The 16,071-nt window shown below is 48.6% G+C and overlaps 2 protein-coding genes across 4 annotated transcripts; one reads left to right on the top strand and one right to left on the bottom strand.

Moving 5' to 3' along the window:
* Positions 1-2,962: 2,962 nt before the first annotated feature.
* Positions 2,963-9,895, bottom strand: LOC116732044 (isthmin-2-like). Of its 2 annotated transcripts, XM_032581973.1 has the most exons (6): positions 9,341-9,894; positions 7,367-7,573; positions 5,743-5,992; positions 5,269-5,400; positions 5,070-5,129; positions 2,963-4,496 (listed from the first exon to the last, which is right to left on the bottom strand). In XM_032581973.1, exons 1-6 carry the CDS (start codon positions 9,437-9,439, stop codon positions 3,979-3,981), a joined length of 1,266 nt encoding a protein of 421 aa, XP_032437864.1. In that variant the 5' UTR covers positions 9,440-9,894; the 3' UTR covers positions 2,963-3,978. The 2 variants fall into 2 exon arrangements, with proteins under 2 accessions (XP_032437864.1, XP_032437865.1); XM_032581974.1 differs by lacking the exon at positions 5,070-5,129 and having other exon boundaries at positions 9,341-9,895.
* Positions 9,896-11,681: 1,786 nt separating this feature from the next.
* Positions 11,682-16,055, top strand: LOC116732554 (tuberoinfundibular peptide of 39 residues-like). Of its 2 annotated transcripts, XM_032582818.1 has the most exons (4): positions 11,682-12,873; positions 13,547-13,645; positions 13,728-13,892; positions 15,771-16,055. In XM_032582818.1, the coding sequence occupies exons 2-4, from the start codon at positions 13,548-13,550 to the stop codon at positions 15,934-15,936; spliced, it is 429 nt and encodes a 142-aa protein (XP_032438709.1). In that variant the 5' UTR covers positions 11,682-12,873; position 13,547; the 3' UTR covers positions 15,937-16,055. The 2 variants fall into 2 exon arrangements, with proteins under 2 accessions (XP_032438709.1, XP_032438708.1); XM_032582817.1 differs by lacking the exon at positions 11,682-12,873 and having other exon boundaries at positions 13,292-13,645.
* Positions 16,056-16,071: the final 16 nt, after the last annotated feature.

Below are 16,071 nucleotides of genomic sequence, written 5' to 3'. Positions count from 1 at the left end.
GGAGGACCCAGACAATGAGTGATGTGAATATTTTCTTTCATCTTTACCTGATTCTCTCCAACAGCAGCAGATGATGCTCTTGTTATAGCTTGGGCAAGCCAAAGCGTAATAATCAGCAACCGGAATGAAGTTAATTATTGATATTTATTGTTAAATACATAAAGGATTCCCCGCTAGCTTTATCCGTTGTTGTCAACCCGACATGGGGATCACGCCAAACAGGATGGAAGAATTCAGGGAAGTGCCACAAAACAAACAAAATGAATGAAAAATTGTCAGCCCGCCCTCACAAGTACTACAAGCAGAAAAACGATCCTAACTGGGCGGACTAACAAAAGAGAAAAAACCCAAACGCTAAAAGGACAGAAGGAGGCGGTGCAAAAACCGCATCGCATAAATCAACCCTCCCAGATCAAACCTTTGTGTAGCCGAACTGGTGCAAACCTGCGGCGTCGAACACCCGGGCCCAGGTAACGCCACCAACCGAACACCATCAGCAATACAGTCCACAGCCAGCAAACACCTGGGGCCCAACACACACCTGGGGCCCAACACACACCTGGGGCCCAACACACCATCCATCCATCCATCCATCCATCTTCTTCCGCTTATCCGAGGTCGGGTCGCGGGGGTAGCAGCTTCAGAAGGGAGGCCCAGACTTCCCTCTCCCCGGCCACTTCTTCTAGCTCTTCCGGGGGAATCCCGAGGCGTTCCCAGGCCAGCCGAGAGACATAGTCCCTCCAGCGTGTCCTGGGTCTTCCCCGGGGCCTCCTCCCGGTGGGACGTGCCCGGAACACCTCACCAGGGAGGCGTCCAGGAGGCATCCTGACCAGATGCCCAAGCCACCTCAACTGGCTCCTCTCGATGTGAAGGAGCAGCGGCTCTACTCTGAGTCCCTCCCGGATGACTGAGCTTCTCACCCTATCTCTAAGGGAGAGCCCAGCCACCCTACGGAGAAAACCCATTTCGGCCGCTTGTATCCGCGATCTCGTTCTTTCGGTCATGACCCAAAGCTCATGACCATAGATGAGGGTGGGAACGTAGATCGACCGGTAAATCGAGAGCTTCGCTTTTTGGCTCAGCTCTCTCTTCACCACGACGGACCGGTACAGCGCCCGCTTGACAGCAGACGCTGCGCCAATCCGCCTGTCGATCTCCCGCTCCCTTCTTCCCCCATTCGTGAACAAGATCCCGAGATACTTGAACTCCTCCACTTGGGGCAGGACACCCCCCCTGACCCGGAGAAGGCACTCTACCCTTTTCCGGCTCAAGACCATGGCCTCGGATTTGGAGGCACTGATCCCCATCCCGGCCGCTTCACACTCGGCTGCGAACCGCTCCAGCGAGAGCTGCAGATCACGATCTGATGAAGCCAAAAGGACCACATCGTCTGCGAAAAGCAGAGATGAGATCCTAAGGCCACCAAATCGAGGTGTTGAGGGGCCCAACACACACCTGGTCTAACACGGGAAATTGTCACCTGACCTCCACCTTCCAGCTTCCCTTGTATGGAGGCTCAGGCTGGAGAGAGAGCGCCACCTAATGGTGTCACCTGTTACACTCTGATGTTCTCATGTTTATCTTCTGGAGCCTTAAATTCCATCTACGCTGCTGTCGCTCCGTTTCTTTTCTACGCTGGTGTCGCTCCGTTTCTTTTCTACGCTGATGTCGCTCCGTTTCTTTTCTACGCTGGTGTCGCTCCGTTTCTTTTCTACGCTGATGTCGCTCCGTTTCTTTTCTACGCTGGTGTCGCTCCGTTTCTTTTCTACGCTGGTGTCGCTCCGTTTCTTTTCTTCGCTGGTGTCGCTCCGTTTCTTTTCTACGCTGGTGTCGCTCCGTTTCTTTTCTACGCTGATGTCGCTCCGTTTCTTTTCTACGCTGGTGTCGCTCCGTTTCTTTTCTACGCTGATGTCGCTCCGTTTCTTTCTACGCTGGTGTCGCTCCGTTTCTTTTCTACGCTGGTGTCGCTCCGTTTCTTTTCTACGCTGATGTCGCTCCGTTTCTTTTCTACGCTGATGTCGCTCCGTTTCTTTTCTACGCTGCTGTCGCTCCGTTTCTTTTCTACGCTGGTGTCGCTCCGTTTCTTTTCTACGCTGGTGTCGCTCCCTTTCTTTTCTACGCTGATGTCGCTCCGTTTCTTTCTACGCTGATGTCGCTCCGTTTCTTTTCTACGCTGGTGTCGCTCCGTTTCTTTTCTACGCTGATGTCGCTCCGTTTCTTTTCTACGCTGATGTCGCTCCGTTTCTTTCTACGCTGGTGTCGCTCCCTTTCTTTTCTACGCTGATGTCGCTCCGTTTCTTTCTACGCTGATGTCGCTCCGTTTCTTTTCTACGCTGATGTCGCTCCGTTTCTTTTCTACGCTGATGTCGCTCCGTTTCTTTTCTACGCTGATGTCGCTCCGTTTCTTTTCTACGCTGATGTCGCTCCGTTTCTTTCTACGCTGGTGTCGCTCCGTTTCTTTTCTACGCTGGTGTCGCTCCGTTTCTTTTCTACGCTGCTGTCGCTCCGTTTCTTTCTACGCTGATGTCGCTCCGTTTCTTTTCTACGCTGGTGTCGCTCCGTTTCTTTTCTACGCTGCTGTCGCTCCGTTTCTTTTCTACGCTGGTGTCGCTCCGTTTCTTTTCTACGCTGGTGTCGCTCCGTTTCTTTTCTACGCTGCTGTCGCTCCGTTTCTTTCTACGCTGGTGTCGCTCCGTTTCTTTTCTACGCTGCTGTCGCTCCGTTTCTTTCTACGCTGGTGTCGCTCCGTTTCTTTTCTACGCTGCTGTCGCTCCGTTTCTTTCTACGCTGATGTCGCTCCGTTTCTTTTCTACGCTGGTGTCGCTCCGTTTCGTTTATTCTCATTTCTGCTTTAACCCGACCGTCTCGACAGCCGTCATCAGAACGTACCGAGTGTTTTCTATTAAACTCAGTATTGTATTTTTGAATACAAGATTATTTATTTATTTTTCTCTGATTATTATTATTTTTTGTATACTTTAAGACTTTATTTGAGTTAGAAGTAATTGCTTAGTTTTGGGGGGGGGGTTTTGGACTTCCTGTGGGCGGAGCCTGTGGCTTTAAAAGCAGAGCTCTGTGGTCAGACTCCTGAGAAATCCCGCTGAAGGTGATGGACTCTTCCACTGAAGGTCCTGCTGTGTCTGATCTTAACCTGCTTTGGACGTCTTTGTATATATTCTGCACCTGCCATCTTTGTTCATGTGAAGAAAAGCTTAATCAATTTCACTGCAGTGACCTCTGGCCTTGGCCAGTCATTTGTGTTTAGGGTCACATTGATGAAACTTTCTCCAAAACCTTTTTCAACCTTTCTAGCTCCACTGTGGAAAATCAGGAGCAACATTCACAAATGACATTGAAATAAAATCCAGGCCAACTTCTGGTTTGAGGCCAATATCTAAACTTCAGAAGATGTAGTTTTATCTTAACAGAGCTCAGAGGTTCCTGGCGCCATGTCAGGAAGACCAAGTGAAGCTGCAGGATCTTCAGAACAAACAGGCTTCAGAACTGCTGGTCCTACTGACCATCCTCTGTCTGGACACAGGACCAGTATCACCAGTTTAAAAGCTACAATGAATGGTTATATACCAGACATGGAAAACTGGGACGCACTGCAGGCCATGACGTCACAACATGACCAACCAGCAGGCTGAGGGAAACACGGCTCCATTTTGTAGCAAGAGTTTTTATCACTATGCAAAAAATTCATCGCACAGAAACTCAAAAGTACAAAGAAGCAATTGTGTGTTCACTCGTATAATAATAATCATAATCATAATATTCATAATCATAATAATAATAAAGACATTTTACAGTTACCATAACATGCTTCCTGTTGAGCCGCTCTATGATACGAATGTCCTCCATAGTAAATGTTCCCTGGATAATAAATAAGCTCACACACACACACACACACACACAGCTGCTCAGGTCCGACGGTTTCAGGCTTGGTCAGGTCGTTCTGTCTCTCGGAACCGGCCTTCAGTACTCCCGGGCCTCTCTGAGCTCCGTCTGGAACGCCGGTTCGGCCGGGTTGTCCGGGCAGGTCAGCCCGTTGTTGGGCGGCCTGGCAGAGTGGAACCGGCTCCAGTCCCCTTTGCACAGGATCCAGGGCAGGACGTCCACCTGGTAATGCAGCTCCGGGGAGAACTCGGCGCCGATCAGGTCCGGCGCTCCGGCGCCTTTGCCGCGTGTGATCAGCCTCGTCCGGTCATCATAGCAACAGTGCTGCGCCCCCAGCGTCGGGCCGTCGTAGGACAGCATGGAGCGGACGCAGAACCGGGCCGAAGGTTTGTAGACGTCCAGCCGTTCTTTGGGTCCGCTGGCGTCTCTCCAGCGGTACGTCCTGCGCAGCCTGCGGTCCGGGATGCTGATGGCGCCGTAGACGGCCTCGGAGGGGTAGGAGCAGGGGCAGGAGGGCAGCTGGGTGAGCACCTGGTGGAGGTACTTCTGGAGGAAGTCGTTCCTGCAGCTCAGCCACTTTTCACAGCTGTCCACACCTGAGTGGGAGACATGACACTTAGCCTGGCCTGGGCTTCAGCCCGGAGCTCCACTCAGGAACCTGAAGGGAGTTCAGGAAAACCGTTTGAAACATTTTTCAACCAACGGAAGAACTGAAATGGCTGACTTTCACAATAAGTCGAATATTTGTTGGAGTCATCAACATGTAGATCTAAAAACATCACATTTAGAGCCGGCCCAAGGCAGACGCAAACTAAGCAGCTGTTTAAGGCCCCTCAGACTTTCATAAGTGCTAACATTTTAACTCGGACCATAAATCTAGAATTGTAACTTTGTGAATCTAATGCTGTTAAATTTGATGTAATAGTTTGAGCATAGATAAATGAAAATATTTGAAGTTGTTTCATTCAAACATGGAAGACAAGAGGCACGTAGAAAAGTTGCAGGGCTCAGAGAATCCAGTTACAGATCTGCTCTAAACCAGTCTGAGGTTCACGAGTCAGACGTTGGTCTCCTGATGTCTGACATCGGAAAAAAAACAATTATTTTGTGTTGCTGGTCTATGGCATCAACCAACCTGAACCTGCAGGTTGACCAAATAAAATACGTACTGGAGTCGGAGATGTTGAACTGGTGGAGCGATGTCGCCTCGGTCTCTGAGACCACAGCGCCTACGAGACCAAGACGGACAGAAAGGTGACTGGTGGTAACCATGGGTTACCGTCGCCTCTAATCAGGAGAAGATCGGAGGCTGTGGAGACAGATTTACCCCCAGTGGATCGGAACGCCCTAAACTGGTTTGTGTCTTACTGGAACAGCTGTCCAGGTCACATGTGCGTGATTCTGTTGCCGTGCAGCCATAGCCGCAGGACCGCGTCCGTTTTTGAGATCCAGGTCCGCAAGTGGTGCTGCACGGGGCCCAGTCGCTCCACTCTTCGTTCTCTGAAAACACACAGCAGATGGATGGGCAGTGAAAACCTGTAGCAGAGGTCGGCCTTTTCAAGTTCAAATTCCTCCCTCAGTTGGGGAGCAATTAAGGAGAAAAGAGCGAGAGCTGGACGTTTCTCTGCTCTCCTTGCTCCATCTGTCCTGCAGGAATAAATCACAGCTACTTTCTGCTCCAGCTGCAGTGAATCAGCGGGTGGAGGAGCAGCCGCTCCAGGCTTCATGGGGCAAAGGGCCGCTGTCTCGCCCTGCCTGCTTTCACTTTCATTGATTTATTTGTGTGTTTCAAGGATGAGTCTCTGAGGTGGATCGAGGGGAGAAGCATCTGAAATGTCTCACCGAAGCCGTCTTTGGTCTCTCCGTCTTTGCTCCACCCGTCTGCTCCCACTCCACCCAGCACAGCGTCCGCCGGGGCGTAGCCGTAGTCCTCTGGCCCGGTTCCTACCAGCCCGCTCTCCCAGAATAGCGGCCAGAACAGCTTCCTGCTCATCCACTCAGACGGCGACACGGACCAATCGCTGCGCTGGTTCTCCTTGGCCAGGTCCATCTCCACCTCAGTCTGGGAGTCCTCCATCACCTCAATGGTCACCTGGAAGAAGAAGCATCCTGGAAGTGCTAGCAGTGCTAGATGCTAATCAGCTCCATTTATTCTAACAGTTTCACCAAGAAGCTGAACAAACAGTTTTGGGGAAACCCTTTAAATATTTCAGGTCAAAGGTCACCTGAACAAATAGGAGAAGCTGTTTTCAGATTTCATTCATTCAAATTCCTCTCAGCTGGTTCTGTCCCTCCAGGAACAAACAGCTGCTGAAGGTTAGGGTTATGCATCTCAACCAGACTTTGATTAGGTCACTCCAAAGCAACCATTCAGAATCAGCCTTCATGGCCAGAAAAGATTCAAATCTAGGAAACGTTTCCTGCTCGCTGTTACACCAATGATCGTGCCGACAGTCTTCCAGGAAACCTGACTGCCACTCTCTCCAGAACTCAGATGTCTCACTGCACCGTAGAGGTAAATCCATTTGGTGGGTGGGGTGACATGAATTCTCATTCTCATTTAAAATCCAAGGAGGCGGTGGGGTCACAGGGACCAGATGGAGCTGGAGGCTCCGTCCTGGTTGCAGCAAAGATGGTTTTTCTTTGTAGACTGAAGATGTTTGGTGTCAGTGAGAACATTGTGTTTATTTCCCCAGCAGTGATGGAGAGTGTTATCAGGCACAGGAAGACGACGTGACTCAGCAATCTCTCCATGTCAGTGGAAAGTTGCAGCGCCTGCTAGAGAGCTTTCCACCTGCACCGTCCCAGCTAGCTGCACCGGCTAACTCCACCAGGTAGCTCCACCTAAGGTCCATCTGACGATCAAAGCTTCACCCTTGGACCTCTGTTGGTCTCCACCCTGAATGCTGGCTGCACCGTACCTCCATGTTTTTCACGGCAAAACCTCCTCAAGTCGTCTGCGTCCTGCTGCTCGGCTTGTTTCTGGCCAGACAGAACAACAGACTTCTGTCTTCGCTAGGAACTCTGTGACCGGCGCCGCCTCCATGTTTTCAGCAGCTTCCACCGTCCAGAAAGCCAGAACTGATCTGAAGTCAGATCGTTTGTTGCATTTCAGATTTTTTTTACAGTTTACAGACAGAAGAGGTCAGGATGGGACAGATTCCTCTGGCGGACATGTTGGTGTAATCTCAGAGCGGATGAGGGCCATGCAGGCGGCTGCAGGTTAGTTTACATGACGATCAGATTCCACATGAATGAAAGAGGCTTGTTGTTCGCTGCAGGAAGAGAAACACCAATAGAGTCACCTCCACCTGATCAGGATCTACATCAAACAGTCCAGCAGTTCCTCTGACCTCCAGTAGAGGTGAGGTGTTTATTCCTGCGGGGGGTCGGGTTCGGCTCCGTCCGGAGCCGCCGGGTCTCTAAGGCTCAGTAGCTAGAACCTTTTCAAAGCAGACGTTCCTACCTGGATGTTGGGATTCTGGGAGCCCACATAAGCGTTGGCCAGATCAGGGAAGTTCCTCAGATCCAGGATGAAGGCTCCAGGCTCCTCCCCCTCGGGTGCAGGTGAAGGGTGGAGGTCCGGCTGCTGGGGCCAGCTCTGTGTGGAGGTGGAGGAAGATGGAAGAGAAAGCGTCTGCAGCAGGTTTTCTGGTTGCTCCTCGGCTCTGATCTGCAAAATAGAGACAAAGGTTCAACTGGAGCGACGGCAGCGGCTGAAACAACGAAGGATCTTCTGAACACGGCGGGTCCAGCAGTTGTTGGAGGAACATTCTCCGCCGGTCCTGAAGGAACTGAAGTTCTGGATTCAGCGCCGACCCAGTCAGAGTTTTGACAGAGAAGAAACATTTCCTGGATCCAGAATGTGCTGCAAGATCCTGAACTGCTCTGGTTAGGGTTCTGGTCCTGCGATCCGGCGGCCCGTCTCCCGGGTCGAGTTTCTGTATTTTTAGCTAAACGGTTAAAGCCGAGCAGCTCCAGGCATGTTGGGGGAGGGGCTTCCTTTCCTCTAAGCGTCAGCTGGAGGCTTCCAGTTTCTGCATTTCACCATGAAGCGACGCAGCTGGGGCAAAATGGTTTGGGTCCAAGTTCCAGATCAGAACCAGAGGCTCGTCATTTTAGCGTCTTCCTGTGGGCTGTTGAAGAACTGGACCGGACCAGAGGATAAAACCGTTAAATGTCTAAAACTGGAAAGGAAACCATGAAATGAACAAGGATTTCAACCAGCAACCCGAGCTAGCAGTTAGCGGGGGCGACCCCCAGGGTTCCGTTTCACCAAAATAAAATCTGTTTCTGTGTTTTAGAGCAGATATTCAGTCATTCAGATCTTGTGGGTCCAGTTCAGGAGAACCAGCTCAGCATCACTGATGGTTCTGAGCTACCAGATGGTAGCCACAGCTAGGCTACGGAGGCCAGGGGGCCTGGCAGCGGCGCCCCCTGGTGAACCACCACCAGCAGGCAAGGAGGGTCAAGTATCTTGCTCAACGATACAGAGCGGGGATCAAACCGGCAACCTGGACATCCTGGATCCCGACCTTGGACCTGAAGCAACATCCCTGGACAATAAAGTGTTTCCACAGTCAGCACCGAGGGAGGACAGCGCCACCCTCAGGTGGATGATGGGAGCGTCTCACTCTGAAATACATTCTCTTAAGATTGGAACAAAATCTGGAGAATTGTGTGGAAAAACATGAGAAAGGATAAAAAATGTTTGATTTGATGGATGGACCCGTTTGTTCTGACCGAAGCTCCAACATTTACAGACAGAATCCATACATTCACTAGTTGCTGTTCTGGCAATGAACCAAATTGTCTCTACTGGTTGTTTTTGTCCGCCACCTCCAGAAAGCGGCTCTGCAGGTTTAGGGCCTCGGGGCGCCGCTCTGCAGGGGGCGCCAAAGTCATGGTGGATAAGTGATGGTCTAATATTAGGAGGGAACAGGATCCCAACCGCAGTGATGAATTTTTTATACATTTTTAACGGTGTATTCTTAACATTTGTAATTTCCTGAAAGCTGTTAAATGATGAGCAGAACCAGCGTTCAGTTGACTGGACCCCTCTGACCCAGTAGCAGATTCCTACTGAAAAGATTCGGAGCCAGTCGGAACCAGACGAACCCGTTGGGTTTATTTAGGAGTTTCACAGCAGAACCTCTGAGGCTGCTGCTCGTTTCTCATTTCACTTTTACTTTGAAGGGTCAGCTGCTAACGTGCCATTAAAAGAAAAGTTCAAGTCTCGTATTTTAGAAATTAGGTCACATTTACACACATTTACACCTGGAGGTTCCGCTTTGCATTCAGAACCGAACGATCAGCGGAAAACTGGACCGTGGAAAGGTTCGGACATTTGGACCCCAGAGGTCATTCTCGCTCTGAATGACCAGAAGGTTCCGCTGAGCTGAAGGTCCAAGGGAGACCTCTGGATCTGGAGCGGGTTTACCTGAGGACTGGACTCCGTGTTCCGGTCCGTGGGAAGCCCGCAGCTGGACTCTGCTGCCAGGATCAGCAGCCAGACACGCAGCGCGTCTCTCGGGTTCATACTTCTGCTCCAAACTTTCCCCAGAACCGAACCCGGGCCCGGTCCTTCAGCCTAGGACAGAGATGTCCACCCCATCGTGGAAACGGATCCACGCGTGAACGTGATGCCCATTATCCTTCGGTACCGAAAGTCCCTCTGGATCCGAACTTTCTCATTTCAGCAGCAGACCCATCAGAACCGGTTCGGGTGTTTAAACTTGAGTTCATCCGCGGGGTTCAGCCCAGCGTGTTTAAAACCAGAACCGCCCCGGCCACGCAGGACACAACCCACTCAGCGCGAGCCCGAACCAAGAGATCACGTGGGTTTGTTTGTTTTGACGTCATAGCTGAAAGGACAGGGTGGTCTTCTTCTTCTTCTGATGATGATGATGATGATGGTATCAGAACCACAGTGAGATCAGCTCAGCAGAACTTTTTATTTTAATGATCTGAAAATCATTTTCTTCTTCCTGTTTTCCTTCATATTCAGGTTGTTTTGCTTTATTTGGTTTTAAAATATTTAGAAATAATTTCTGTTTAATTAAATCTGCAGTTTTCTGTAAATAAACTATTCAGCTTGTAAATTTAGTTTTTGTTTCTGATTCCATAAATTTCTTTTGAGAAAAGTTTTTTTCAGGTTTTTGTTAGTTCTGCTGCATTATAGGTCAGAACCAGGTCCAGAACCACGAGTGGGAAAAGTTCGGATCCAGGGCCCCTCTGCGTGTCGTCATCAGCCACTTCCTGTGGAGAGGGGGGTCAAAGGTGGAAGGATTTCCAGATGTCGGGTCTGTTTCTGGTTCCGACTCACTTCGGGTTCTAATACAGAACATGCGTCTCTGAGTCTGAGCACCAAACGGGTCAGAACTGGAGACATGATGACTGGACCAAAGTTCTGGTCGAGTATTGACAGCGGTGTTCTGGTGGAGACCCATCAGAACCAAACCGCCGTGCAGCCAGAACCGAATGGGTCCAGGAGGGTTCACTGGTACTGAGCCACAGCCGGGTCCAAACCTGGGTTCTAATGTCACCTGATCATCGGCGCTGATGGTGCCGATCGATCGATTGATCAGGTTTATTTCAGGAACACGGTAAAATGTTCAATCAGAAAAACACAAAAATACCAAATGATGTAGAACTGGGTGGTGTAGAACTGGGTGGTGTAGAACTGGGTGGTGTAGAACTGGGTGGTGTAGAACCGGGCCTTCTTATTCAATATCTACACCAAGGGTCTCAAACTCCAGTCCTGCCCTGCAGCCTTTAGATGAGCCTCTGCTGCACCTGAACAGAATAATCAGGTCGTTAAGGTTCTGGAGAACCGATCCACACCAGGAGGAGGTCATGAAGCCGTTTCATTCCAGCGTTTTGTACCTGTGGCTCATCTAAAACCTGCGACTGGAGGACTGGAGTTTGACCCCTGACCTACACGCTCCCACTAGCTCCGTTTGAACGATAAAGTCCGTCCTCCTCTCTGGACGAAGACGTGGCCATCAGACAGTCTGGAGTAAACTAGCAAAGAATCGAACAAAATGCAGATAATTCCTCCCTGCGTCAGATAAACGTTGCCAAAATGATTCACTGCCTGCAGAGTCAAAAATCCGACAGCTGGTTGAACGTTTCATGAAAAGGCAACATGTCTTTTCCAGGGGCCAGAATCCATCCGTCCGTCTGTTTGGTGCGGTTCTGGTGTCGGCCCAGAGGAAACGAGTCGTCCTGTTAGACGTTTCGTCTTCAGTGAAATAAGGAGCAGAGCTCCAGCGATGGAAATGAAGGCAGAATGCATAATGTGGAGTGAGTCAGGCCTGAAGCTTGTTATCCTGTGAAAAATAAACGGCGCCGTGTCTTTGTTAAAGCTTCTGCTTCCTGTTTTCAGGTCATTAAATCCAACCAGCTTCAAAACAAAGTTCTTAGACACATCCAGGTTTTATGTCTGGAGGTTTGATGGTCTAGGGCCAAAGCACCCGATTCCATCCTTTAGTTGTTTCCAATTACTAGCATGGCTGCTGCACACGACACCATGTTCAGACTGCTCTAAATATTCAGCACACAGCCCAACCCGGAAGTGACCCACCAGCAGAAACGTGCCGTTAAGGTGGCTGTTACGACCCGTCTAGGGGTGGCCAGATCATGACAGGAAGGATCCATCCCTTCAGATCCCAAGCAGCCAACACACACAAAGTTAAATATTTGATAATGTTATTTATTTTAAAAAGATGTATTTTTGATTGAGATGTTACAACAAGTGGAGAATATGGCTAATGCTGAATGCTAACCCAAACCAAAGGAAACTATATTAACCAACTTAACCTAATTGAAAGTAAATAAACCAAATGACAAAAACTTACCTCCCTAAGAAAAACATGAGAAAACTAAGGAAACAGAACAGCAGCTGAGGATGGAAGGCAGGAAGTCAGCAGCTTTTATATCCGTATAAAAGCCACCAATTGGACATCTCCGTTGTCGCCTTGGAACCAATCAGAGACAGGCACCTGCACACTCATCTTTACATAAGTTAACCACGCCAGTGGTAACAGTGGCTCTGCAGAAATATTTACTGATTATATATATATATATATTTATATATATTTTATTGACTTATGGTGAAAACATTTGAAGACCTGAACAGGATTCAGCGGGTCGTCCCGTCCTCAATGTTCCGTTGTATTGGGATAGTGAATTTCCCAGGGTCCTGCTGGGCCGGAGCCGGGGACGTTACTTTTACTATTATGTTCTTTTTATTTTCTTATTTCTATATTTGAACATCGACCAACATTGAGGGCGGAGATCCTGGTGGTGGAGAAAAGGTCATGCTGTCAGTGTCTTCAGCATTGAGCATGCTGAGGTGAGGGACGTTGGCTCGTTGCTGTGGCGTTAGCAAGAAGGCAACAAAAACATTTTCAATACGTCCAAAAGCCGGAGGAGACTTTAGCCTTAAAAACAACCAACCTGATCCAGAGAGAAGGTCGAGTTCCGATGGTTCCGTTTGGTTCTGGTTGTACCAAATCAGCGTTACTTGTTGCAGACTCTCCATGTCGGATTCTCATCTGAAGCCGGACTCCAGATTTCCCTAACCCTTACTGGTTACAAGTCTGAAGACGTCCGTCCGTCCAGACCAGAGTTTAGTTCCTCTGTATTCGCTGACAGGAGATGAAACGTTTGCACTGCAGCTGAGTAACGATGTTCATTACCCAGCAGGGCGGGTCGGGGGGGTCGGGGGTGGAGGCAGGAGGGTAACAAGACGCAGCAGCAACTCCACTCTCTGATTGAAGTAGACGCTAACGAGCTCCAGTGGTCGTCAGGCTGTTGCTCTGTGGAGGGGGCTAGCCCCCCCCCCCCCGGCCCCTCCGGATCAGCAGCCATATAAGCGGGACGCTGCAGTCTTTGCGGTCCGGTTCGGTTCAGGTTGTTCTGCTGCCGGTCTATCGGTGGAAACTCTGCAGTTTTGGTTCTGAGCAGCAGGTAAGCATTGTTTCTTCTGGATCAGAACCAGAACCAGAACCTCCTGGTTCTGGTTTTAATTTGGTTAGTTTGATTTTCTGAAAGCACCAAGTTCTGGTTCTGGATTACTAACCTGGGTTCTGGTCCCTTAAGGTTCTAGTGATTGGATGTTCTGATCAGAAACCTGCGACAAAAATCAAGTTTTTAGTTTCATTTTAATATATATATATATATATATATATATATATATATATATATATATATATATATATATATATATATATATATATAATGAAAATACATATATATATATATATATATATATATATATATATATATATATATATATATATATATATATATATATAATGAAAATACATATATATATATATTCATTTTTCTGTCAAATTCTTGAAACTAAATCACCTTGGAAACGGAGCCCGTCCTGCTGGGCCGCGGTGCGACTGAAGGGGGCGCTGTTCGTCAGATCTTCAAGATGAAATAAAAGAAAAACGTTTGATGAACCTGGACCTCATATCCACCGACCCGGGTCACAGAACCGGGTCACAATCAGAAATTGTTTTACGGATAAAGAACTGGACCAACTGGATCCACTGGGAATACTGGGATGAATTTAATAATATGTTGTGGCCAGATTGGCTCAGATGTCTCAGGAGGTTTTCTTGTGTTCCAGGATGTCAGAGATTTTTCCCGGGTCCCGTCTGACCTTCCTGCTCATCTGGCTCCTGGTCCTTCAGTCCTCAGCTTTCCCTCAGCCTCGTCTTCCTCTCAGGTGAGCTCAAGCTCAGGTTGAATCTCTTTAAAACTCGTTTATCCCGTTTCGTCGCTCTAAGGTTTCACCCCTGTGATTCCAGAAATACTGAAGATCCGCAGGAAGCAAAGCGGGACGACTGGGATCTTCTGTTCCCGTCCATCTCCCTCCATGACTGGAACATCCAGATGCTGTCGGCGCCGGCGGACAGCAAGGCCGGTCTGATGGGGGACGCCTGGCTGTTCGCACCGGAGCGTCCGGAGGCCAGGTAGCGGAGCCAGATTCTAAGCCAAACTGTTTAAAACTTCTAGATGAAGTTTTTCTATATACCAACCCGATCAGCAGCTTCTGGTCGCTTCCCTGCCGCCAAACTTCCAGAAGATGAAATGAGGCAAATCGACCCAGAGATACTTTTTCTAGTTCGATTCAATAAAATACCGTAGATGGAGCAGCAGGGGGCGCCAGCATGAGAATCAGACCATTAATCATCATTAGAAGAAGCGCTCAATGTAGACAGAACAACTGAACCCAGATGCAGATGAATGAGTAGAACCGAGCCGGTTTCTGTTCATCCAACATTATTGTTTCTCCGTTTGTCGAGTTTCAAAGTTTTACGTTTAAAGGATTAAAAATTCAGTTTTATTAATTTTTTTCCAGCTTCTTGCAGGTCTGGGTTGTTTCTGTGCTGCCCCCTGGTGTTCAGGAAGCGCTTACCAGTTTCTACCAGCCTGGGTTGGGTCCAAACAGAACCGTCTGCCGGACCGACCCAGCAGACGGAAAATGGACCCGTGCTGGTTGTGTACTCTGGACCAGAACCAGAATATCAATGACTGATTTGTTTTCAGAAATCGTCGTTTCCTGTTTATCTGTAAGAAGTTGGCAGAACCAGGTGAAGGTCTGAAGTCTGGTTTGAATCTGGGACCGACCGACCCGCAGCCTTTAGCAGAACCCAGCAGAAGCCGAGTGGCTGGTCCGGTCCGGTCCGGTCCGGTCCGGTCGTCTTCCTGCAGAAAGACAGAAAGAAAATATTATTCTGCTTAGCCAGCACAGACCAGCAGCGCAGCGTCTGATTGGAGGTTTTATTTTTAGTGCTTCAGCCTGTTGAACTTTTCATTTCTGATTCTTCGTTAAAACCTGAAGGGAAAAACGCTGTTGGTTTTCCACCCGCTCCCTCATCACCATGGAAACGCTAGTCTCGTTTTCAGAGGGGCTCATCTCACCGGAACAGAAGTACTTCAAAATAGTGCGTAATATCCGGCCACTGAACTTTGGGGCATTTTGTCTTCTAACCTGCAGGCATCTCATAACTTATTTTACCACAGCAACATGATAGCTGATATTAAAACAGCAAGACAAGGCAGGTAACCATGGCAACTGGCTTTTTTTCCTGCAGTCTGGTCGCGCGCTCATCCGCCATGTTTACTAAGAAATAGTCCCTCTACATGTGACATCAGGTGGAGCTTTACTGTCGTGTTAGTATTTTTCTTTATATTAGTTACAGTTTCTATGTTTCAGTTCGTTAGTTCATTTAGACTTATATTTTCTAATGGGTGAACATTTTAGTTAATGTCTGTCAAATGGTTTATTTATAATCGCTTTTTGTTTGAGGTTCTGCTGATTCAAACCAGCTGGAGCAGGAAACCTGGACCAGCCTTTTGTTTTGAAGGGGGAAACTTGCTTCAAGTTGTTTTTAATTAGTTCATTTTGTCACTTAAATATTCACTTATTATTGTTTCTGCTAAGTAAAAGTTAGTTTTGCTTTCTTTGTTTCATAAGATGCTTTAGTTAATTTTCTATTTATTTGTCCTTTTGTTGTCGTGCCTCCTTCATGTGGTAGATTTAAGTTACTCCACCCTATTTAAGCCTTTTGTTCTTTGTTTGGAGGTCAGTTGACCTCAGTTAAATTGGGCCCAAAATTGTTATTTATTCTTTGACTTATTTTTGCATTAAATCTTTATGTTTTGCTTGCTATTTTTGGAAGAATTAAATTGAACTTTTTCTACTTTGAACACTTTTTTCTCCTCGTTTGAGTCTGGTCCCTCACAATTACACTTACTGCTCCACTTCTGAAAGCAAATCTGTCTTGGCTCACCCTGCTGGACAGGACAAAACGTCCAGAGTCCCTAATTGTCTATGTCATCTCCAGCGTCTGGCCGGCGCAGTGGGCGTCAGAAGGGGCCCGGATGGTGAAGAGGAACATGGTGGTGGCGGACGACGCCGCCTTCAGGGAGAAGAGCAAACTCCTCACCTCCATGGAGAGACAGAAGTGGCTCAACTCCTACATGCAAAAGCTGCTGGTGGTGAACTCCTGATGTCACCTGGGGCCTCACCTGGGGCCACACCTGGGGCCGTTTGTTGAGTGTTGTAGACGGTGCTTGTTGGTGTGGAGGAGGAGATGACGTCAATAAAGACTGCAAATGTTCTGATGAAAGCTGGTCTGCGGCTCG

The sequence above is a fragment of the Xiphophorus hellerii genome, chromosome 14 (assembly GCF_003331165.1).
Source record: "Xiphophorus hellerii strain 12219 chromosome 14, Xiphophorus_hellerii-4.1, whole genome shotgun sequence".
Lineage (NCBI taxonomy): Eukaryota > Metazoa > Chordata > Actinopteri > Cyprinodontiformes > Poeciliidae > Xiphophorus > Xiphophorus hellerii.
Note: the sequence above shows the minus strand (reverse complement) of the source record. Positions and strands in the feature narration are given on the sequence as shown.